The 26321-nt window shown below is 33.1% G+C and overlaps 1 protein-coding gene across 1 annotated transcript in view; it reads right to left on the reverse strand.

The window, feature by feature from the left end:
• CNBD1 (cyclic nucleotide binding domain containing 1) overlaps nt 1–26321 on the reverse strand; it is a 472954-nt gene that overhangs the window by 10823 nt on the left and 435810 nt on the right. The window contains 1 exon segment of the mRNA XM_074386907.1: nt 6041–6108. Coding sequence (XP_074243008.1) covers nt 6041–6108 — 68 coding nt within the window.

A 26321-nucleotide genomic window follows, 5' to 3' on the forward strand; every position in this document is an offset into this window, starting at 1 on the left:
GTTGCCAAGTTTGAAAGGAGTTTCAGCATAATCTCTTACAAAACTTTTAAAAATGTGTCTGACATCCATTTGAAATATCCTGGGTTAGAAACTTTAATGGGTCATGAGGGAACAAACACAACCTCAGAAAGCTCCAGAGGCGAGCCTGTCATGTATTCCATGTTTAGACTCATGTATTTGTTTTGAATAAGTTGAATAGGAAAACATATAAGAAAACAAAAGTAATTTCTTTATTTTGAAAGTTCAGGCTGCTCTGTAACTTGTCACCCATCAAGTGCCAAAAAAGAAGCTGGAAAAGATACACATACCACATACATTGTGGGGTGAAGAAACATTACGCCTACAGGCTTCTTCCGTTTTGCTATCCCATTTTCTTTTCTGTATTTAAATGTCAACAACTCAAGTAAGTAGGAAATGCCAAGAGCACAGTCTCCAGGCTGCATGTGTTCTCCTAGCTGTGTGTTGCCTTCTTCACTATTGCTGCGCTCCTGATTTCTGTCATGCGAAAGTGGGAAAAGCTGGTACAATCATTATAAGGAGACTTTTTCAAAGAGGACTTAATCATTCCATTTTTGTATGCAGCACATATGTTTTAATGGAGATTTTCAGAAAATTTTAGCAAGCAACGTATTCACTGGCAGATGAACCTCAGGACTAGGGAAGGCTCAAAGAAGAAGAAACTTCTTAATTTTCCATCTGCCTTCCCATTTACTACATATCGCTTAAATCACTAGAGTAAAGTTTTTGATACTTATCTTTAAAATTAAATCCAATTGTTCTGCACTGTTACAAATCTGATTTAGTTCAAGAGTAATCACAGAATGGCTTTTCACCAGCTACAAAGTGTCCCAACTATTTTTTCACACTTTTAAAATGACTGTTCTTCCAATATGTTTCTTTCTATGCCTAGGGTAAAATTTATTATCATTTTGGTAGATTATTATATTAAACTTGACTTACAATGTTTTAAATGCTTTTTTCTTACTCACTCTGATTCTTTTTCAACTTAGTGAGTCATCCCCAATTCAAAGTCTGGTCTTTAATCTCTCTATATCTAAAACATTTTTTTGTACATTCTGTCAACAATTACGTATATATCTATAATACTTCTGTTGCTTTCCCTGAGCCTCTTTATTTAACAAATCATGGACACCAAATACCTTCCAGGAAATAACTCAATTCATTCTACCAAGTATCAATTGAGAGAAAAAGGTTTTGCTACTTTATGCCTCTGGCAAAAATCTTAGAATATGTAAGTTTAAAAGACAAGATAGTTCAACTAATTGTTTTACATTAACTTATTCCCATGGTGAAAGACCTGTGGGTGCAAAGGAGACTCTATTTCAATGTTTCAGATACTGGTGGGTTGATAGGAGTCTTGGATTATTTTGTGGGAAAAATAATGTCAACAATTTTCTTAAAAATGTTCTTTGAATTAGGCATATCTTTCAGATAGAAATTCCTAATAAAATGGTAGGACCAAAGAGAATATTAAAACTAACCTAGGTAACAGGTTTCATTTGATCCTTTTCAGCAAAATATATTCAGAATTTCTGCTTCTGTATAGAGTGGTTAGTTTGTGATAGACCATGGCTCCTGTAGAGCACAATTAGAAGGCCTGAGGTAAAAATTATGCCTTTAACGTCTTCAGAGATCTGCTAATTGCATGAAGTCATAAAGATCTGGTAATCAAGAGAAGTTTAACTGTCAGCGTGGAACTGACTTTTCTGCTTTGGAGTCTGTTGCTGATACTGCCCAAGGAATTTGCCTAGGAAGAGGTACATTGTTAGAGAGCAGAGAAACCAGCTGAACTTTGGGTAGTCTTTTGTATCTACAATGACAAAATTAGAGACTTTAAGGGGACTCAAACACATGATCAATTGTTCCCTCAAGATGTCTGTGCAGGGCAAGAGGCTCAAAAGCTAAGCCAAAAGCTGTTGGAAGAATGCTGAGATTTCATCAGTCTTCCCTAAAGAATCAAAATTAGAGTTTAGGAACTGTCAGGGGTGAGGCCCAAGTGATATTTTCTAATCCATTAAAAATCCTGAAGAGTAACAGGGATTAAGAAGTAGAGTGAAGCTTGCCACACTTGTGATGTGAGCTCAGTTTTCTCTGATTCCTTAAAGTGCTCAATCCCCCATTCCAACTGCCTACAAAAGAAGTTAAGAATCCTATCATGAAGCAGTTATTATTTGAATCTGTACAATTTTTATACATAATATCCAGCATTCAATTGTAAATTACCAAGTATAAGAAAAGCAAGAATATGTGACAGTGAACTAGGAAAAAAGGACAATTCGATATCTCAATGCACTGAAGATTCAGATATTAAAGTTAGTAAACAAGAAATTTAAAATAACTTTGATTAATATGTTCAATAGATAGTAGAAAAGTTGGACTAAAAGGATAAAAAATATAGAATATCACCTGATAACTGGGATCTATATAATTGGAAATAACTCCATAGATGGATTAACCCCAAGTTAAAAACAGCACCAAACAGAATTAGTATTGCAAGGAAGAATAATTAAAATATGAGAAGTGAAATAGAGATTACAAGATTAGGAAATACCCAAAAAGTATGTAGGAGGAAAGACACATACAGGGAAAATTTCTCATGTATGTTTAAATGGAGCTTCAAAGGAAAGAAAAAAGAATGAGGCAGATAATTATTTGATAAAATTCTGGCTGAAAATTTTCTAAAACCTTAAAATTCCAGTAGGTTATTTTTGTGGACATTGACAAGTCAATTTGATTCCAAATTTTAAACGTAAATTTAAAGGAGACGTAAATTGATAAGATAGCCATGAGAAAGAACAAAGTAGGAAGATTTTCTCCACTAATTATATCAAAATTTATATAACCCCCCCAAATTAAATAATTGTGGCATTGAGGTGAAGATAGACAAATGCAACTATTTTGTAAAATACAGAATATATTAACTTATATATACATAGTCACCTAATTTATAACAATGGTCACAGTGCAATTTAGTGAGGATAATGGTCTTTTTTTTACACATGGTACTGGAAAAACTGAATATTCATATGGAAAATAAAACCTTCCACCTTAAATTGAGTCTATAGATAATAGTCAATTTTGGGTTGATTGCAGATTAATTGTAAAATGTAAATAATGACGTTTTTAGAAGTAAACACAGGAGTTTTAAATATAGGTGAGCAGCAGTGAGGTCCTATTGTTGAAGGCTCTCTTTGTGGCACCATACATAAACATTTGGCTTTGTTTAATTATCCAATCATTATTCAAGTAAAACTGAGCTATGTCTGAACCTCCCCATTTAATAAATTAGTCAAAATAATTCTGTGTATATTAGTCCGTTTTCATGCTGCTGATAAAGACATACCCAATACTGGGCAATATACAGAACAAAGAGATTTTTTAGACTCACAGTTCCATGTGGCTGGAGAGGCCAAGCAATCATGGCAGAAGATGAATGGCATGTCTCACATGGTGGCAGACAAGAGAAAAGAGCTAGTGCAGGAGGAAAACTCCTTTTTTTTAAATTACATCAGCTCTTGTGAGACTTATTCACTATCACAAGAACAGCAAGAGACAGACCTACCCCCATGGTAATTGAATAATTACCTCCCACCAGGTCCCTCCCACAACATGTGAGAATTGAAGATGAGATTTGGGTGGGGACACAGTCAAACCATATCACCATGTTTGTGGAAAAACACAAATCAGCACGAAGCAAGTGCATAACATATGCAGGTGGGTGCTTTATAGAGATATATAATCTACTCAATTTAATTTTGACCCTGCTGGAAGTAGTTAAAATAATGCTAGTTTGTGCAAAGTACTGAAACAGATGCCCCTGCTGGAAAAAAGTAAAATTCAAATCAACCTGAGAACTGTCACAAAACAACATAGTGACAAATATGCAATTAAAATTGAACACTTGATCATTAACATATTGACAGAATAAAGTATTTTTCCTTTTATTTTTCCTGTGCTACATGGTTTAACACAGATGTGTCTGGCTTGATACATGGCATCTGTTCTTGCCGCCACCAAAATTTGAGTTAGCATATTTTTCTACTCAGAATTTAAAAATAAATCTATTTACAACAAAATCATTAGTGAGCAATTGAAGACTTCGTAGGAAGACAGAAGGTTTACTGCAAAACTGACACTGGAAACTGCTTAAAAGAACTTAATTAGAAATGTCTGTTTTCTTCTAGATATCTCTAGACACACTTCCAACCTAGGATTTCCTCTTTGCTTCATTTTGCTTTTTCCACTGCCTTTCAAATGTCTGCTATCCTGATATATCACACTCCTCATTATGCCTAGACCCTTGGAAGGCATAATTCAGTTTTCTTAGGAGGGTGGCAGTTCTAGGCAGTTAGTCAGTCCTTTTCAGCATTTTCTATTCCCACCAATCCTGGTGAGTAACACCTGTCACTGCTAGATTTCCCATAGAAAAACATCTGTTTTTCTCTACTTTCTTCCCCTCCAGGTAAAACAAAAATCTGAAGGGGAAGACTACATCCAAGACTTACCTGTAATACCCAGGGCTCCATTAACTCCTACCTTAAGCTCCTTTCCCAACTAAGAAATTGAGAAAACTCTTTTCTACATCCTTTTTTTGGAGTATTGTTTCCTATCCCAGTCTGATGGTTCAGCTGTAAACAAAGTATCTTCCCTCAACTTCAAACTTGTCCCTCTCAGTTGATTCAGGCAAAGTTCCACTTGTATCATCAGAGTCAGTAATTAGAGCTTAAATTCAGGGAATAGGCAATTTTTTATTGGTACAAACTAGCAAATGCTCATCTCATAATATCCCTCTTCTATGAGGTCACACAATAACTACCATCATGATTTGTGTCATTTGGTAACCATGGCAAGGAAACACTCCTTGCACTCTCATCAAGATGATTTAATCCAAAATACAACTGAAAGCTGGATCCTAATTCACAAATCCCAGATGAGCTCTCAAATTACAACCCTTGATGTTGTATCCTTGGAGGAACTACAGTTCTTACTACACTTTAGTCAAAAAGGAAGACTCAGCATGTGTTCAAATTCAACCATAAGGAAACACTGAAAACATCAGAATGAGTTAGATGGAGTTCACTAAGGATTTTGTTAGGAGACAGGGACATTTAGCACCAGAGACCTTTAGCACCACACTATAAACAATTTCATCTTTTAAAAACTCCTTTAGGTATTTCTGTTTCTCCCAAATCCAACCTGGGTAAACTGCCAATCCATTTCCTTCTCCTTTTGACTTTTTTTTAACATCCTCATACCACACATCACAGTCTGCCACCTTTTACAGACTGTGTGAGACACCCAATCCATCTACATGGCCTGTGAGAGTTGAGGGCATTTGGGTTTTGCACTCTTTTCATGAAGAGCAATACCATCAGGCCATCTGGGCTTCTCCAGACTCCTATGAAACTATTGACTTGAATGCTGTTCATATTCCTTATATTATAAACTCATTCAAAGTTTTAATCACATTTCTTGTGTAAGTTATTAAATATTCTAGCATGAACTAATGCATAGTGGTTCTTTATGCATTCTGTGGGCATATTTTAAATATGAATTTTATAGAGATTGACATGAGATACATTTGTTCAAACTACAAGTAATATTTTATTCATATAAAATGGACATGCTGGAACTAAAAAAATAAAAAACTGACCCTTGGCCTTTGAAATATCTGTTTAAATGTTTATATTCACCTTGTATTTCTCTTTAAAAATGTAAAACTCTTTGAATTAAGGCTTATTACAAGAATAATTTTGTTGAGACAGACTATGCAAGTTTTGGTAGGATGTTATAAATACCTATTTTTACCAGACCGTACCATAGACTAAAATTAAAACATATAAGTAGGTGAATGGATCATTATAAGAACTTTTACAAAGCTCTTATGTAATTATTTTCTAGAGCAGATAACATTACAATTATCTTAATAGGAAGGCTACTAGACATTAAAAGACAACAAATGTTTGCATTTAATTACTATGAAGAGTGATACTTATTAGAACTTGAACATTTTACTTACATCTGTCAGATGGCTAAAAGTTGGTTTCGCTGTTTGGAGCATAAGTTGCTTGGTCACTGGGTCTAATTCTAGATGGAAACAAAAGAAAACACTTAGAATATCATCAAAAATAATTTTTATAAATAAAAAGAGCAGTTGCTAATCCTATTTTTATCAATATTTCAAAATTGTAGACAAAATTAACTTTCCCCTAATAATTGATTCATTAGTACTTCTAGGTTCACATTCACAGACAACCAAATCATCCCAGAAAATTTTAGCATCAGTAATTTAGACTAATTTGCACAATGCCCAACTTTGTATTCAGAAATTGGAAATTGTTTAGTACCTAACATGTGGCAGACATTATTGTTTATCTACCTCAAAGCCATTCATTTATCCCCTGGCAGAATCACTTTCCATGACAGAAGCTGAAACACTACATATTTGTTTTTGTTTGTTGGTTGGCTGTTTTTTTTTTGTTTTGTTTTGTTTTGTTTTGTTTTGTTTTGATCTCATGCTCCTAATATATAGGCATGTTACCCACAACAAGAGCAGGTAGATAATTTATCATTTAAGTTTGGGCATATTTGAGAATAAAAAGGAAGCATTCATAATTCTGCTTGGACAATACAGCATATCAGGCTACCCTATCCAAACCAAAAAAAAAAAAAAAAAAAAGGATTTCGGAGGAAACATGCTGGGGGGCTTTGGGGAAGGTCTGTGATCCAGGAAATAAAAACAGCTTAGGATAGCCAATTGCCCTTTATATTTCTAACAAGTTAGTGTTGAATTATAAAGCATGCAGCAGTATCTTGAATACACACAAAAAAAAACAAGACCAAGGACTACAGCCAACACACTGAAGAAAGACCAGCGAAAATACAGAAAGAGCCAAAGTCTTTGCTGACATCATTGAATAGTTTGATAGTTTGTTTATTCTTACATGAAATAAAAAATAACCTTATTCTTTAACTACTTCATTTCTTACTTGTGAGCTTGTGAGGAAAACATTTTAAATTATATATATAAACACACACACACACACACACAAATATTAATATGTAATACAATTTAGGATCATGGTATTTTGTGCACAGTTCATTCAATTATTGGGCAAACTGTTTTGATCACTTTTCTCCCCTGGGCTTATGTAATCTTTATATTACAATTTTTTCTTCAATATTAAAAACATGGATAAAAGCACTAATACTTTTAAGGTAAAGATGTCTGTTTTAAGCTATCCTACATATCAGTAAACCTATTAACCAAGATTATATAGTCTACTTAATAATCAATATTCTTAAACAGCCATGGTGCAACTTAATATTTGAAAACTAATACATGCTACTATAAATGACAGAATTTTAAAAGCAGTGGAAGAATTCTATAGCCCAAACTCATTTGATTGGAATGAGTAGAACACATTCAAGCCAGCTAACATACAAAATATGTTATGTTCCAGAGGATATACAAGACAATGTAGTAGATAATCAGGGGTATGACCTATTGGGAACCGAATCTGGTGCCAGATACATCAGGAATGAAGGGTGCTAGGTCTTTACAGAGAAAACTATGCGGTCTTTGGCATGCTGCTGACCTTGTGTTTCCTTCTATTATCTGCTCAATTCTTCCATAATGTCATCTTGTATAATACCTGGTAAATGTGGGAGCCCCAAAGCCCAAGTTTACATGATTTTATCATTCAAGAAACTAGCAGTTGGCTCCATTATTTGACAAAGTTTATATTATTTATTGAGAAAGAATGATTGGTTTATCCACACCTATAAATTGGTTTATATAAGGTTAAAGGTATATCCCTTGTCAAATTAAATCAATTAAGGAACTGTACCTTCTGGGTCTGTCAGTGGGATACATAAATAAAATATTTTGGTACAAGAAGTGAGCCAAGGAAACTCAGATTTGATTATTCATACTAAGTGTTAGTTGCCACCTCACAGAATTTGCAATTGCATGTTATTTTATGCAGTCTTCACAGAAATTTCTACCAGATAGGTAGGCTTGCCAAAATTTTACAAATGAGAAATTGATGTCTCAGAAAAATTAAGCAATTGACATTGCCAGGATTTTAGCTAAGGTCTGTCTAGATTGATTTAAAAAAGTAAAAATGGATAATTACCTCATTATAAGTTTCTGCTATTATTTTTAAGTCACAAGGCAAAACTCAGAATTGTGCAAAATCTCTCTCAATTTTCTAGTTGTGAAACTAGAGGTACATCATTTTGTCATAATAAATGCATTATTATTCAAGTTTTTATACCAACCTTACATTACCTAGAACATGATGTTGCATTTAGCAAATCAAGCAAACGATTTATAGCAGGGAAAATAAAAAATAATACGTAGCTAAAACAAAATTAGGAATCAGTTCTGCCTAAAGCATTATTATAACATTATATTTAAATAGCAAAAATATAATAGCAGTATGTAAGAGAGTGGTCATTAAGTAGGCAGACTTTATTTGAAATGCAGTTTTCTCTCTCTATGTCAAATAACTGTAAGAGACAGGAATCCAAAGTGGGAAGACGTCATCTCTGAACTGCAGCAGACTTTGACATGTAATAAAACTTTTCTGTTTTTATTTCCAACATTTCAACAAAGAGGCATACTTTTGTACAGAGGGTGCAGAAATACCGTGTGATTACATTTCAGTAATTGTGATAGCCATAAAAGAATTATTGTTTCCTTTTCTTTGTACCTTCAGAGAGACCTCAGAAGGGACAGCTGAAAAAGTAATGTCAAATTGATCTACAGGATGTAATTTAAAAGGTCCTGCTGTTATCAGGTTTTTCTAAAGAAGAATGCCCTCAAGAGTTGACATATTTTCGTTATAGTATTTACATAAAGCTTCGAAACCTCAAGGATAGTGATAGAAATAACACTGTGTCTGGGTTCATTGAGCAAAGACATTTAAAGCTAAGGTCTCAAAAGGGATGATCAAATGATATCTATCATTTATTCTGTAAATGTGGTAAAATATATTCATACTTTGTTATTGTTAAATGAGTCTTATATTCTGTAATAAATCAAATGGGCATGATGTATAGTGCTTTCTATATATTTCTGGATTCAATATACTTACATATAGCTATGATATATATTATATATATATATATATAACATATTTATTAAGAAGATTGGCTAGTAATTTCTTATTTTGTAAAGTCCTTATCAGGTTTCAATATAAAGTTTATCATGGGCTAATTAAACAATTTTAGGGCCATTTTCTCTCTTGTTCTTTAGAAGAGTTTGTGTAGGATTGGCATCTCTTCCTTAAATGTTTCATAGAATTCACAGGAATTCATACTTTAAACCAAATGGAATTCATACTTTAAACTAAATTGTGGGAATATTTTGAATTACACATTCAGTTTATTCAATAGACATAAAATTAATCACATAGTCTATTTCATATTGCAAAGACTTCCTGGGATTACTGTATAAATTTCATTACTCTTTTCAGAGCCATCCTGTGATTTTGCTGATGATCTCCACTGTTGGGCTATAAAACACATTCTGAATATTTCCTCTGAAATTTTTTGCAATGAGTTGTGTGGCATAGGATCAGTTTCTATAAATATGTAACAACATTTTGTTCAAATCTTATGCATTCTTATTAAGGTATACATACAATAAAATTCACCCCTTTAAACTGTACAATTTAGTGGCTTTCAGTGTATTCAGACAACTGTGGAATCATATCTAATTCCAGAATACTTTCATATTGAAGACAAATACTGTACCAATTATCATTCACTTTCCATCCCTACTTTTCTTTAGATCTTAGCAAACACTAATTTTTCTATGATTTGCCTATTCTAGACATGTTATATAAATGCAGTTGCATAATATTTAGCTTTTTGTGTGTGACTTTAAGATTCATCTATATTGCCTGTAGCATAAATCAGTACTTCATTTTTTTATGAATATATATATATATATATATATATATATATAATATGGACAGGTTATATTTTCTTTATTCATCAGTTGGTAAAGATTTAGGTTGTTTACACTTTGGCACTGTTATGAATAATGCTGCTATAAACATTCATGTAAAAGTTTTTGTGCAGACATATGTTTCAATTCTTGGTGTATACATAGAAGTGGAATTGCTGGGTCATATAAAAAGTCAATGGTTTGCTTTTTGAAGACTGCCAAAGTATTTTCCAAAACAGCTGCATCATTTTACATTTTCATCAACTACGTACAGGAGTTTCAATTTCTTCACATATTCACAACTTTTATTACTGTCTGTATTTTATATTTTGATATCCTAGTGGATGTAAAATGGTGTCACAATGTTATATGATTTGCTTTTCTCCTAATTTGAAGAAATTTTATTTAAATTGTTGGCCTATTTTTAAATAAGGTATTTTTGTTTTATTGTTGAAGTGTAATCGTTTTAAATATATTCTAGATACTAGATCCTAATCATATATGCAATTTGTGAATATTTTTTCCTATTTTGTAGGTCATCTTTTAATTTTCTTGATGGAGCCCTTTGAAACATGGAAGTTTTTAATTTGTATAAAGTCCAGTTTATGTAGTCTTTCTTTGGTTGCTTGTGCTTTAAGTATCATATCCTGGAAACCACTGCCTAGTGTAACATTATAAACATTTGTATCTATGCTTCCTTCTAAGAGTTTTATAGACTTGTTACATTTAGAGATTTGGAGCATTTAATTTCTATACATGATATAAGGTTGGGCCCCAAATTCATTTTTTTGCATGTGAATATTTATCTCAGGACCATTTGTTGAAATTGTATTGGTATTCTTGTTGAAAATCAATTGATCATAAATGTTTGGGTTTATTTCTGCACTCTCAGTTATATTCTATTAATCCATATGTCTATCCTTATGCCATCACCACACAAGCATGACTAATGCAGATGTATACTCTGAAAGTGTGAATTCTCTTATTTTTATATTATTTTTCAAGATGTTTTTGACTGTTCTGGGTCCTTAATATTTCCATATTGATTTTAAGATAAGTTTATCAATTTCTGCAAAAAAGGAGAGCAGGAATTTTAATACGAATTATGGCAAATCTGTAGATCAATTTACACATAATGTCTTTCTATTTATTTAGGCTTTCTCTAATTTGTTTCAATAATATTCTGTAGTTCTCCATACCCAAGTTACACATTTTTTGTTAAATATATTTCTAAGTATATTGTTATTTTTGAGGCTATCATAAATGAAATTAATTTTATTATTTTACTTAAATTAATTTTATTAATTTCATTTTAGGCTTTTTAGAACATTCTTTGCTAGTGTATAGAAACATAATTGATTATTATATATTTATTATGCATATTGCAATATGGCCAAACTCACTAACTGGCTTTAATTTGCGTGTGTGTGTGTGTGTGTGTGTGTGTGTGTGATTTTTTAAATGATTTTCTATATACACAATTATGTTATCAGCAAAGAGAGGTAATGTTACTTCTCTTCCAATCTGGATATCTTTTCTTTCATTTACTTCCCGAATTTCCCAGGAGGTGATTTTTATCAGGTTGAGGAAACTCTCTTTTGTTTCCAGTTCTTTCAGTGCCTTTTTTCATCAAAGGGATCATGTGGGTGATATGGTTTGGCTGTGTCCTTACCCAAATCTCATCCTGAAATGTAACTCCCACAAACCCCATGTCATGGGAGGGAACTGGTGGAAGCGGGCTTTTCCTGTGCTGTTCTTGTGATAGTGAATAAGTCTCATAAGATCTGATGGTTTTACAAAGGGCAGTTCCCCTGCACATACTGTCTTGCCTGCAGCTATGTAAGATGTCTTTGCTCTTCTTTTGCCTTCCACCATGATTATGAAGCTTCCCCAGTCACGTGGAACTGTAAGACCATTAAACCTCTTTTTCTTTATAAATTACCCAGTCTTGGGTATTTCCTTATTAGCAGCATGAGAGTGGGTTTTTTTCTTTATCCTATCAGTATAGTGTATTACAATGATTCATATTAAAATGAAATAATACTTGATATTGCATTTATATATTACACTGAATTTCAAATGCAAACTGCATTTCTGTTCAAATTCTACTTGGATGCGGTGTATAATCCTTTTTACATGGTACAGAATTAAGTTTGTTGAGAATTTTTACATCTGTAGTCATAAAAATGTTGACCTGTAGTTTTCTTATCTTGTAACATCTTCATTTGTTTTTTTGTAATACTTATAGAATGTATTGGAAAATGTTCCCTTTTTTGACTAGCCTATTATATGCCTCAATTTTTATCCAGAGCCTTCAGGAGGTATCAGTCTTAACAATTGTCTCTAGCTGTTTTCAACAAACACCCCTGGGGACAAAGGCTTTGCACTGGGTGGACTGAGTCATATAACAACAACATTATTTCAAGTTGAGTCTTCCAGAAAATGACCAGACATGTCAAAGAAGGATGCTTGTCCGGGAGTGAAGCGTTGAAGGATCTCCAACCCTGTTCTTGTCTTTCCAGTGACTGCCACACTTCCAGTTCTTTCCATGATTGGAGGCTGTTATTTTTCAAGGCTTCCCCAGAGCTGGAAAGGGAATGTGGTTATAGGACAAGCTAAAATGCTACATAATCCATTGGTCTCATTGACATTCATTTATTTTTCTTGAATAAATGCTCTCCAGATTGCTGCAAGCCTTGTTGAATTTGCAAATAACTGGAAACATTGACTCTTAACACACTTTCATAGAAAATAGAATGTTTGAAAGTTTTTATTTTGTCATTTATTGCTGATGGTAGCTTCCTACTTATTTTTATCTTCTTATTTTATTGATTAAAATTGTGGATTTTTTGTGTTTTCCTCAAATTTTGCTTTATCTGGTTTGAAGATATATTGTTAAAAATATACAAATATGAAATTTTTATATAATTCTGAGAACACTGTTATATTGAGAAAGTGTTCCAACGTATTTATAGTAAAGCTTTTTCCCCCTTGAAATCTATTTGTGTGTGTGTGTGTGTGTGTAGATGTAACATTTTTTGTTACTGTCCATATATTTTTTAAAACTTTTTTTATTTCCAATATTTTTATATCATTTGTTTCTTAAAAGCAATATGTAGTTGAAATTTGTTTGGATTCATATTTGGTTTCTATTTTTCCATTTTAGGTTATATACATTTTATTTTCTCCATTTGTCTCATCTTACATCTTTTTATTATTCTGTTTGATAATTTGTATATATTTTCACAGCTTTTTAAGCAAGAGATTTATCTAAATGACATAGTCCTTTAAGAAAGAAAACAATTCTAATTTCTTGAAGTTTGGACAGGAATCTAGAATGCTCATTAACGCTGTCTTGAAAAGAAGTAAATAGACAAAAAGAAAGCTTAACCAGTGTGTAATTAGATTTCTAGGACAAGTTTCAGCAACAACTAGTCATTCCACATGCCTTGTTCAACACAGAAAGAGTAAACAATACTGTAGTGTTATGGTGACACTCCAAGAATTGCACAGATTCATATCTATGTTCTGAGAGTGCTCCTTGATAGGGATACTTGAAATTTCACCAGTAAATAACATTTCAGGAGGCTAAAACAGACCAATGTATGACAATCTTCAGAAATAACCTATGACCCCAAAGGATTCTGTGAGGCAGTGGTTCTAAAGTGCTCAGGCTAGCAGCAGCAGTACCTAGGATTCTGTTATAATACAAATCCCTGGAACTCAACCTAGACTTACTAAATTAGACGGTCTAAGTATGAGTACCAGTAATTTTTATGCTCTCAGAGTTCCTTTAGTGCTCCTGGAGAGAACAACGACTACAGGGAAAACTAATGCCACGTATTCTAAAGCAGGTGCAGACTGTGGAGAGAGCACTTTTGGGGCTATGCTCAGATCCTTGTGATACAGCAGTGAGTTCTAGCTGTTGCTCACATTTCTTGCCATATGCAGAAATGGCACTGAGCAGGTCCCTCATCATTTTGGCTATCTTGCTGCCAGAAGAAACATATCTGCAGCATCCAGCCACCTATTTCTCTGAGGACGTAGGGGAATAATAGTTCCGGGTCTGACCTATAAGTCATTTGAGGAAATCCTGCCTGTGAAGCTCTGTGTTTATCATAAGATGGATTCTCCATTCAAACAACATACCTCAAGCAGTTTGCAAAATAGGATAAAAAATAATGTGTACAAATTATTTTTAAAAATCCTTTTTAAATAAGAAAACACATTTTTTACTTTATTTTTCAAGTCACACTAGTAATTTTGAAACAAACTAAAGTTATAAAGAAAAATATATAACAATGATAACCAGTAATGTTTGATTAATTAACAATTGTGGCAATAGTATAAAATGATATATTATTATTACATAAAATATATTAAATACGTTGTAGTATTAGCATATGCCAACCAATCCCTGCTTTCTTAACCTTCCAACCACATACAGCCAGTACCTATTAATTTCCAAGTGTGTACACTGCAGATGCATTAAGCTAGAAGAGCAAAAACAAAGCCAAACAAAAAAGAATAATTCTGATCACTTGGCAAATATAATAATATTTTAAGCATTATGCCTTCAGTGGACAAGCTGTTTAGGCTCCCTGATTAAAATTCAAGGGTTTTAACTGAATTATAATATAAAATCTACCAAGGTAAATACTTGAAACAAAATGACACTAGGTGTTAAAAATTGAGCAATCTTTTAAGTGAATGAAGACTTCAATCATTTTAAAACACAGCCATAGAAATTTAAAAGGAGTAACCGTGAAAAAAATAGAATTTTGGGATCCCAAAACTCACTAAGCAAAAGGAAAAGTTAAGCCTGGAAACTGAGTCACGCAATACTACTTTCCTTTTATTCCCATATAGCTGTAATTTGATAACCCTGTGTCATAGCTTCATCCATAAGCCAGGTTCCCACAAGGACATAAGGCCGCATATCTGTCAACATGGTCTCTCTCACAATTGTTCACTAGGAACAATTGAGAGCCACTTGTGAGCCCTTAAAACTTTTAGAATACATACCTTCCCATAAACTAGCCCTATACCTGAGTTCTATTTTATCTCACATGAAGATGTCAATTACTAGCTTATCTTCACAGTTACAGGACAAGGACAGGACCAGAAATCATCCCTTCACCTATCCTGAGTCAAATTCGTAATTGACTTTTTCTCTATTCTTTCTTTTCCCATTTTTACTTTATCTTATGTAAGAACCTTACAAGAAAGTAACCATTTGTGTCACTGCCTAAGCCACTTCTTTTGTCTTCTACTTGGTGTTTTCCCTTTAAACACTGAAGTGCCCTAAATCTTCTTTGGAAAAGCACATGTCACAGATACTCTTGTGACTGTGTTTTTCCTGGATGAATCCTCACACTTTAGCTAAATAAAACTTTCTCAATTGAGACACGTGTCTGAGTCACTTTTTGCTTAACACAAGAAACACAAATGTGCAAAGATAGTTTCCGTTAACATAGTGAAGTTCCTATTTCTCTTGGTTATCTTTCTTGGTGAAGTTTAGCCTCATGTGCACTCAGGAAATAATTATCTGAACAGGGATCATGTGGGTAAGTGTATTTCAAAGCATGAACACATAGGCATGTTTTAATAAAATCACATGTGCATGACAGGCACATTTCTTTTTATCTGATGTTTAAGAAGCAAATCCTGGCCATATTGAGTAAACAGAAGTGATATATTGACATAGTATTACTATTCTGTTTTTGTTAATTTTATATTTTGCTTTGAATACAAATGTCATTTCATCTTAGTTTTAATATTTAGAAGGAACACACATACCAAAACACATGATATATCAAGGATTGGATGTTAGATGATTATGGAGATTATATATATAAATAAATAGCATTTTTCCAATTTTCCCTAAGCAGATAAAATGAAGGAGAAAAGCATCTCAATTTGACATGAAAAACAACAACAAAAACTCAGGTTTCTTATTTTTTTTCTAAACATTTTAGCATTTTAAATCTAGGATACTAAAGTAATTCCTGATTATCATAAAAAGGGTATTTGTGCCCCCAAAGCACTAATGAATGTCAAGGTAATCCCTAGAAAATTTCACTGAGTTGCAATAATCAACTGTACATTTATTAACATATGTCCAAGGAACATCTTATTTGGTTGGATATGAATTAACAACTTTTGGCAATGTTACAATGTTTGTGAGGATAATGTAGAATGCATTTTAAATATATGCGTGAATGAAATATATATATTTAATATATATATATTTATTATATATTTAATATATATAATATATATTTAATTATATATATTTAATATATATAATATATATTTAATTATATATATTTAATATATATAATATATATTTAATTTTATATATATATATATATATATATATATATATATATATATATATATATAAAATACAGCTAGGCTAATCCTGCCTATGAAATGCTTGGGCAAAGCTATAGAAAGGGAAAAAGTGGAATTTTTTAGTGAGTCAAAAGTTAAACATAGGGTAGTAAGAAATTCTGTTGTTTCTTCACTCTGTAAATATGTTTAGCTTCAACTATATGCTAGAAACGAAGACAAGTAAAACATAGCCTGTGATCTTGGATGGCTATACACTCAATTGGTAGAGATAGGTAAATAGAGCAATAATAAAATGAAATATGAAAAATGCAAGGATACTGGTATTTCTGGAGTTATTGCAGGTTTTGTTCCAGATTGTCAAGCATATTAAAGTGAATCACACAAACTTTGGTTTCCCAGAACATAAAAAAGTTATGTTTAAACAATACTGTAGTGTTTAGTCTATTACGTACAATAGCATTATTTCTAAAAATGTACATACATCAATTCAAAAACACTTTCTTCCAAAAAAAAAAAAATGCTAACAATCATCTGAGCTTTCAGTGAGTCATAATCTTTTTGTTGATGGAGGGTCTTTCCTTGATGTGAACAGCTGCAGATTGATCAGGGTGGTAGTAGCTAAAAGTTGAGGTGGCTGTAGTGGTTCCCCAAAATAAGAAATGAAACAATAAAATTTGCTCATCAACTGACTCTTAAGAGTAGCAGCAATGCTGTTTGTTGGCATTTTACCCAAAGTACAACTTCTTTCAAAACTGCAGTCTATGGTTATTAACTGGCCTAATTGGAATAATGTTGGGTCTTAGGAAACAGGGAGGTGTGAGGAGAGGTGAAGGAATAAAAACACAAGCATTTACTGATTAGGTTTGCAGTCTTACATGGATGCAGGTCATTGCAGCCTGAAACAATTACAGTAGTAACATCAAAGATAGCAATCTCAGATCATGATAAAAGATGTAGTGATAATGAGAAGTATGAGCTATTTAGAGAATTACTAAAATGTGACACAGAGACACAAAATTAGCCCATACTATTGGAAAAATTGTGCTGATCAACTTCCTTGAAGTAGGGCTGTCATCAACCTCTAATTTGTTTTTTAAAATGCAACATCTCTGAAGCATGATATGGCGAAGCACAATAAAATGAGGAATGAGTACAGGTATGCCTGCACTATCATAAATATTGAGAGACAAAAAGAGAAAATCAGCCCAGAGTCCTTGAAAAGAATTCATAGACAATTAAATAGAATATCAAGTTTAAATAGTATAAGTTAGAATTCTATTATTTCATTTGTTAGTTTAAAAAATTATATATTAGGGCCGGGCGCGGTGGCTCACTCCTATAATCCCAGCACTTTGGGAGGCCGAGGCAGGTGGATCACAAGGTCAAGAGATCGAGACCATCCTGCTCAACATGGTGAAACCCCGTCTCTACTAAAAATACAAAAAAATTAGCTGGGCATGGTGGCACGTGCCTATAATCCCAGCTACTCAGGAGGCTGAGGCAGGAGAATTGCCTGAACCCAGGAGGCGGAGGTTGCGGTGAGCTGAGATCGCACCATTGCACTCCAGCCCGGGTAACAAGAGCGGAAACTCCGTCTCAAAAAAAAAAAAAAAATTATATATTATATATATACATACATATATGCACGCACATATATATTTAAAACAAAGCAACAGAAATTAAGAACTAGATAGGTGGGATTAACAAAAAGGTTAGACACAATTAATGAAATGGAGATAGCACAGGAGAGCATGCTCAGTTTGAAGGATGCCAAGAAAATAGGTTGAAAAATCCTTAGAAAACAATGCCAAAACAGGTCTGACAAACATAGAATTATAGTCCCATCAAGAAAGGGGACAATGAAGCAGAAGCAATGTTTGAGGAGGTAATTACCAAGAATTCAAACAATAGAAAATAATATTAAGGCAGATGATGGAATTAAAGGGGAAAGATAATCAACAAAGAAGAATATTTAGAAGATAATGCAGAAAGTTATCTTGAAAACTATGGAGTACAGAAATGTCTAAAAGAACAAAAAAGATGCTATTCATAAAACAAAAAGAATTGTAAGTTGGACTGTATGAAAATTAAGAATATCTCATCTAATGACAACACTAAGACAATTAAAAAGCCAACCCAAAAGGGAGAGGATATTTGCTAAATCTAATTCATGTATATAAATAATTTAAAATCTACAAATCAATAAAAAATACAAAGTAGTCATTATTCAAGTGAGTAAATAAATTAAATAGGCACTTCTTCAAGAGTATATCCATATTACAAATACATGTATTTTAAAATGTTTAACCTTATTATTCTGAAAGGTAATACAAATTGAAACTGTGAGATAGGGTTATCTACTTACATAAATTGCTAAAAGAAAAAAAAGAATAGTTGACGAGGATTGAAAGCAACAGGACTTTTTATAGACAGATGGTTGAAGTGAAAATCCATACAAACCACTTTGAAAAATGTTTCTCAGTATTTACTGAAGCTGAACATATATATTAACTATAATTTAGAAATTTCATTCTGAGATACAGGCCCACTTGAAATATATGCAATAAAAGCATTAACTAGAATGCAGGAATGTTCTTCACAGTACTTTTTCATAACAGACCCAAACTAGAAACAATATCGATATCCATCAACAATAAAATCATATAGCATATGAATAAAAAAGGGTATTTTACAATAATTAAGTATTGACTACTGACATGAGCAACATGGATGAATCTTGCAAACACAAAAGTGAACAAAGGCGGCCATATTCTAAATGATACACTATGTTTCTTATATTAATTTTAAAACAAGTAAAACTTATAATATTACCAGTGAGAAAGGTGATGAAGTTTGAAGATACAGATAAGTGTAGTAATTAAGTACCTGAAAGAGTTCAAGGAAGGGCTTCAAGGGTGTTGTCACTTGTTTTATGATTCATATGGTGATTTAAAAAATGGATTCATTTTATAAAAATTCACTTATGATCTGTGTGCTTCTGTATATATGTATGTATGTATGTATGATAGCCTGCAGGTAAAAACAAAGTTTATTATGAGAAAAAAATGTTATTCATTGATTTTATAGTTAAAACTATAAAGGATAACTTCCTCCAGAGTAAATTGCAAAATACTTTGGAATAACAAGACTATCCAAACTCTGCTGATACTCATTTTAAAAGTCTGTTTCATACCTTAGTTCTCAATCTGGGGCTGTGGGCTATGGGAAGCCACGGAGATATTATTTACCAGTGCCATGTGAATTAATGAGTATTAATTATTGAGTATTACCTCTAGTGAAAGAATATATTTAATTAACATGTTATTTTTTAATGCATTGAGGATTCACTGTGATTAATGCAAACTTACTTAAAATGTTTGAATTTATAGTAGCTTTTCTATTAGGTTATTTTGTCAATCAATAGTTACTACTAATAATATCATACTACAGATGTTTATGAACAATTTCCACATTTAAAAAGTTTCCCCATACATTAACAAAGATTGGAATAAGTGGCTTAGATGATACATTTGGGTATAGATCATTAAATTAATGATCTTCTAAATTCCCTCTTGTTTGTATGATTAAGAAAAGATATATTTTAAATGATATAAGCAATCAACATAATGTTTTAGGTTGATAAATCTTTAAAAATAGTCTCTGCTTCAGTATCCACAGAGAACTATATTAAGATGCAAAAGTGAAGGGATTTCAACTTGTAACTGGATGATCAATCTTACTGAATACTATTTAATTATCATATAACAGATGTTTAGTGTTTAGCTGTGCTAAATTTTTAAGTGGTGAATCAGGTATCAATAATTTTGATATTTCTTATGTGCCTCACAATAGAATCTGTGATGGTTTCTGAATCTCTAAAATAGTGACCAGGGTGTATGAGCCACAGAATACTAAATATAGGCTTTCCTTGTGCTATTGGCATTGTTAGTCACATTTCATGCCAAAGAAATGCTCATATCCTAGGGAAAGAATTTTCAAAATTACATAGTATGAATAATGCCTATGATAGCTCTGATACTTTATTCCTTCCATGTGTTAGTCTTGCAGCATCACTCTTACAGTCTTTTACTTATTTGAATACTTCAAAAAATCAAATATTAAGAAAACTGGTAACCCTGTCTTAGGCAATAATAAACCACTCATTAATTATTGCTAAGTCTATGCTGTAAACATGTGTGATCTTTTAACAAAAATCAAAGGATATGCTTGCATTACATAATCTTATAGCAGTGTTTCTCTTAGGAATAGTACTAAGTGGCATTATTTTCTTACTTAATCAAATGTTTGTAAATAATACTAATTATAATAATGCCACTATTTGCCAAACACTTTACATGCACCATTTCTAATCTACAAAATGAAATATTAAAGTTTATCATATTATTGATTAAAAAGTACATAGATTATGTACTGACCTAAAAAAATTACATAACTTCTAAGTTCTTGAGATTGGAAGTGCACTCAAATCTCTCACTCCAAATCTTGCATTTATTTTATTATATCTAATACCTCACCTTTTTGTAACAATGGCTGAGTATGTTAAGTCCTGCAAGTACAACTTTTGACAGAATCATTTATTTTCTTTCCAAATAAATGAAATTGATTTATTTTTTCCTCAACTCAGTACTGATATGTAAGATAGCAGTTTTATGACTCAAAAAAATCTTTCTTGCTGCTTGCCATTTATAACTCAATCAGGTTATAATCAAAGCAATTGCCAAAAGTGAGTTGGTGGAGGCCTAGATACGTACATATAGAGGAATACATATACAGAATCAAAGATGCCATTTTAAAATGTAGCTACATCACATTTCAGAAAGTTTTGCAAAAACACTGTTGCCTACAGAAAAAAATGTTAAATAAGAAGGATGACTGACTAGCAACAGAGGGTCTAGATAGCAAATGAAATGATAGATATTTGCTAATATTCTTACATACCAAAAAGATAACATGAGTATTTCCACTTTCAATCAAATATACAAGTAGCTAAATCCAAATTTCATCACAGATGTTTATATTTCTGGGTACTATTGATCCATTTTTCCAAACAACACATAAATTAACAAAAAGAACCACTTCTATATGCAAGAAATTTAGCACTAATTTGAGCAGCATTAGTTGTGTTAATTAATTCAAAGAATTTGCAGCAAGAAAAATAACTAGTTCCTGCAAATGATTTCAACACCATAATCTTGTTCTGTGAAAACTAGAGGGAAAGTTGGGGGAAAGAAACTCAGTATTAAATTTTGTCAAGAAGAAAAAGGGCAGGATATTGGCTCTTAAGAGTATTTAACAAATTTTTTTTAAAAAATATCAAGCACCAACTGAGGAAACATGGCAATGATGAAAAGTGATCACCAATCACTTGGGAATTGTTACATTTGTTAGATATCACAAAACTAATAATTCAATATTGTATGATCCATAAACAAGCTGTTCCAACTTTTGATTGAACCCTGCTTTCCTGCCCCTGATGCTGTGCACATTGGATCTCTTGTATGTGCTGACATAAAAACTTCCATCTGAGTTGCCTCCCTGCTGTCTCCTTCTTCCCTCTTGATCTAATACCCTCCCTGATGCTGGCCTTTTGTCAGATAGTTCTCTGCTGGATTCCTCACCAGGATGCATGCAGCAAAACACTCCCTAATAGGGCCCTCGGTTGATCTGGACATCTGAAGTGTAAACTAAAAGAAACATCTTACCAATAAATCATGGTTATTTACTGTTGAGAGAGCACGATTTTTAAGTAAATTACATCATGGGGAAGAGTGGCTTTCATAGAGTGGGTCTGGTACCCTGATCATAAATTTTCCTTATGTACATGCATTCAGGGATACAAAAGAATTGTTAAAACACAAATTATTTGCATTGAAGCATATAGGAAACAAATTTTGAAACTGTGGTCAAGATGTTTACTGGTTTGCTTAGAAAATATCTGATCTCTAACTCTTGGTAGTAGTAGTAATTGTTGTAAAGATAATTATAATAATGATCTTTAAAAAAAAAAAAAGCTATGTTCCTTTTATGAGGGCCTACCCAGTGCAAGAACAAGAATTCAGAATATTAGCCACATTTTATATATGAAAAAATCCAGTATGAGAGAAGTAAAGCAACATTCAGAAAATCTCAAAGGAAACCTAAATGTACCTGGTTCATAAACTGTCTTAATTCTTCTATGATGATAATGAAAAAATAGTTAAGGAATGGAGTAGTGGGGGAAAACTGAAACTAGGGAAATTGAAACCAGGATGACTAAGTAATAAGTGGAGGTAACTCTTCTCTCTATTGATCATATTCCATTTTCAGTCAATCTACAGCAAGTGACATATATTTCAGGACAATGCTCTTGCCATTCGCTGTAACACCTGATGCTGTGCCCCGAAACAGATGAAACTGCTGATGCAAACAAAATGTACAGCCCAACCTCATGCTCACCAGAAGTGTTTAATAATGGTTCTCAAATTACATTTTTGAAAGGCACATTGACAAAACATCAGCTGTAATGATTTGTTAAAAAATTAAATATACTTTTTTTTGTTTTCAATTTTTTTTAGATTTTCCATGTTAGTGCTTCTAATTGTACCATTTTTAAGCACCTTTATGAGGAAACCTGAAAAGTCATTTATTCAGAAAGAAATAGATGCAATTTAGCTAGTCGATTTCAATTTCTCCTTAACTGAATTTGATAAAATATATAAATACTTTCCTTTGAGAGACAGCACAATTGGATGATATAAACATTACATTACTAAGTATTCTTGTGTGCTTGTACAATAGCTCCATTATTCAATATTTATTTCCCAAACTACATTGAACTATTGCAATAAGCTTCATTAGATGCTTTTCTTTCATTCTATTTTCTGCTCTCATTTTCACTTTTTGTTCTCCTCCACGTCTGAGTACCAGTCTTTACACGTCACTTCCCTAAAACACTTTAATGGGCACTGGATTTCCAACTGCATGATTAGCAGCTCCTTAACATGGCATAAAAAATCCCCTGAGATTTAGCCCTGGCCCGCTTTTCCAGTTTCATGCACCATAATACAATGTGTATCAGAGGCTATAAGAGGAAATAATGAATAAAGTTTGGACTCCCACACATTTGATATTTGCTTCTGTGCCTTTGATCATGCTTGGTGCTTATGTCCAGTTTAGCCACAGGTAAAAGAAAATTTATCCAAAAATGCCAAGCACAAATTATCTAACCCAAATTATTAATATTTATGCTTTAAATAGAAAATTAATTGGTGTTCGTTAATCCAGAGACAGGGTAGTTTCATAGGTTGATTGCTCATTACTGCTTTTTTGTAAGAGTGAAAAAAAATGCTTCTTGAAATGCTCATGCCTTTCTGATATGGTTTGGCTATGTCCCCACCTAAATCTCATCTTGAATTGTAGCTCCCATAATCCCTACATGTTGTGGGAGGGACCCAATGGGAGGTAACTGAATCATGGAGGTGGGTTTTTCCCATGCTATTCTTGTGATAGTGAAAATGTCTCATGATATCCCATGGTTTGATAAAGGGCAGTTCCCCTGCACATGCTCTCTTGCTTGCCACCATGTAAGATGTGCTTTTGTTCCTCCACCTTCCACCATGATTGTGAGGGCTCCCAAGCCATGTGGAACTGCTAAGTCCTTTATACCTCTTTTTCTTTATTAATTGCCAGGTCTTGGGTGTTTCTTCATAACAGCATGAAAGTGGACTAATACACCTTCTGGAAATTATTTAGTCAGAATTAGGTCACATTTCCTTTCTTCAGCCAATTGTTCACAAGGAAGATAGGACACTTATATCACTCGGTCCTACTTGTTACTCTGTGTTTAATTATCAAATGATATTGGTGTTTCTTAATATGGAAAAGCATAGATATCAGAAACTCAATATTTATTCATAGCATTCTTTACTTGTTTAAATTTTTTAAAAATCCATTCTTTATGAAAATCATTAACATACCAAATAAAACAACTTGAAATTTGCATCTACTTCAAAGGTTAGACAGATATTGTTTTGACATTTCTGTTAAGCATGGATGCAGAGCCTCATGGGCCAGCAACCTCTGACTGAAATATGCATCATTGGTAAAAAGGTCAACAACAACAAAAAATAATGTTTAAAACAAGTAAGAATGGGAAACGATGCATAATGTTCATTTGTACAGAACACATATCTTATTGGATCCAAAGGCATAGTGAAAAGTCTCTCTCAGCACTAAAGCAGGTTCCTTGGTCACCCAACAGAGCAGCTCAACTTCTGGCATCTGTGGTTGACTTTGGTCCATTTTCCTCTGTGGCCCTTGCCTTAGCAATTAAACATCCCAGGTTCTCATCTGTGAGATTTAGATCTATTTATTCCAACATGGTTATCTTAAAAACCTCAACAGGCTTCCAATGTATTTGCTTTGGGTTTATTTGGTTGGCTCCAAATCACATCTAAAGATTATACTTATATGTAGCTTTGGAGTGTAGGAATTTCTGTTGCCTCACAGCAAGCTTTTGCACACTAATCACTCTCTAGTTCACAAAGTGATGGCTTCAAACTGAGATAAATTAAAACCTAGAATATGATTCTGTCCTTTAGCGTGAATCCCAGAGACTTCTTCATTTTTTTTTTTAAAATCATTTATCAAAAATTACCTAGGGATGTTTTTAAGAAACAATGTTTATTCCACTTTCTGAGAGAAATTAATTAAGAACTTCAGGAGCTGGCAACAAAGCATGATTATTCTTTAAAAAGCAATATGCAGCCAATGTTGAAATCACTATATTAACCAGAGGTACTGCAAGAGGTTTAAGAGTTTAGATTCATCTTTTACTTACCTCAGACCGCAGGCGTCCCCAAACTTTTTACACGGCGGGCCAGTTCACTGTCTCTCAGACTGTTGGAGGGCCGCCACATACTATGCTCCTCTCACTGACCACCAATGAAAGAGGTGCCTCTTCCTGAAGTGTGGCAGGGGCTGGATAAATGGCCTCAGGGGGCCGCATGCGACCCCAGGCCGTAGTTTGGGGACGCCTGCCTCAGAGGATAAGTAATCTTTTCCTCCAAGAATTCTTCTATCTTTCCACCTTGAAGTTTCAGATCTTAAATTTGGATTCCAGCATATTTTCCACAATGCAAAAAATCAAATTATCAATCTTGCGGTCAATTTGGATAGCAATGCCAGGGAGAAAAGGCATATAATATTAAAACTAAACTGTCCTTTTGTTAGTTCCTTGTGTCCCAAACTTGGGTCTGTCTTGAAAAATTTTATTGATGGTCATTAGAATTAATCAACACACTGCCACATGCTGATATTTTTCTAACAAGTTTCTTAAGATAGTTCTATTTCAAATGTGGAATGTCATAATTTAACCACATATTGTTTTTTACTTTGCAGATTTTTACCCAGGAATAGTAGTCTTTCAGGAAATCAATTCTACACATTAGGGTGTATCAAATTCCAGCAATCCAGTCCTGGTACCAGATTTTTAAATAATCCTCTCAGTTATAAATCAGAGAAACTGTTAGTTTGGTGCAAAAGTAATTGCCACTAAAAGTAAATGGCTAAAATGTAATTACCTGTGCACCAACCATAAATCTGGTTAACTTAAGTAAAAAAGGATGTTAGTGGATGGGTAATTGGTAGTTCAAAAAATCTATGAGAGTCCTGGGGAGTCACTGTCAGATAACAAAAAAGGCAAGGATCAAGAAGGACCTTGTCCCTGGAACAACCTATGGAATGTGATATTGCTGGTGCCATGACCACTGATTATCTGTGAATTAGGCAACATGTATTTGGAGGGCTCCAATTCTTATTTCCTCTTCCAGTGGACTTGTTTATGTCCCACTTCTTAGCATTTTCTGATATCATTGCTCTTCCTTCTCCTTAGAAAAATAAAATGTGTCTGGAAAAGATCTGACATAAATAATTAATTTCAGTGACAGTTCTAGGTTACTCTAGTTCAGCTGTACCAGTTAAAACA

This window comes from Saimiri boliviensis, chromosome 15 (assembly GCF_048565385.1).
Source record: "Saimiri boliviensis isolate mSaiBol1 chromosome 15, mSaiBol1.pri, whole genome shotgun sequence".
NCBI classification, from domain to species: Eukaryota; Metazoa; Chordata; class Mammalia; order Primates; family Cebidae; genus Saimiri; species Saimiri boliviensis.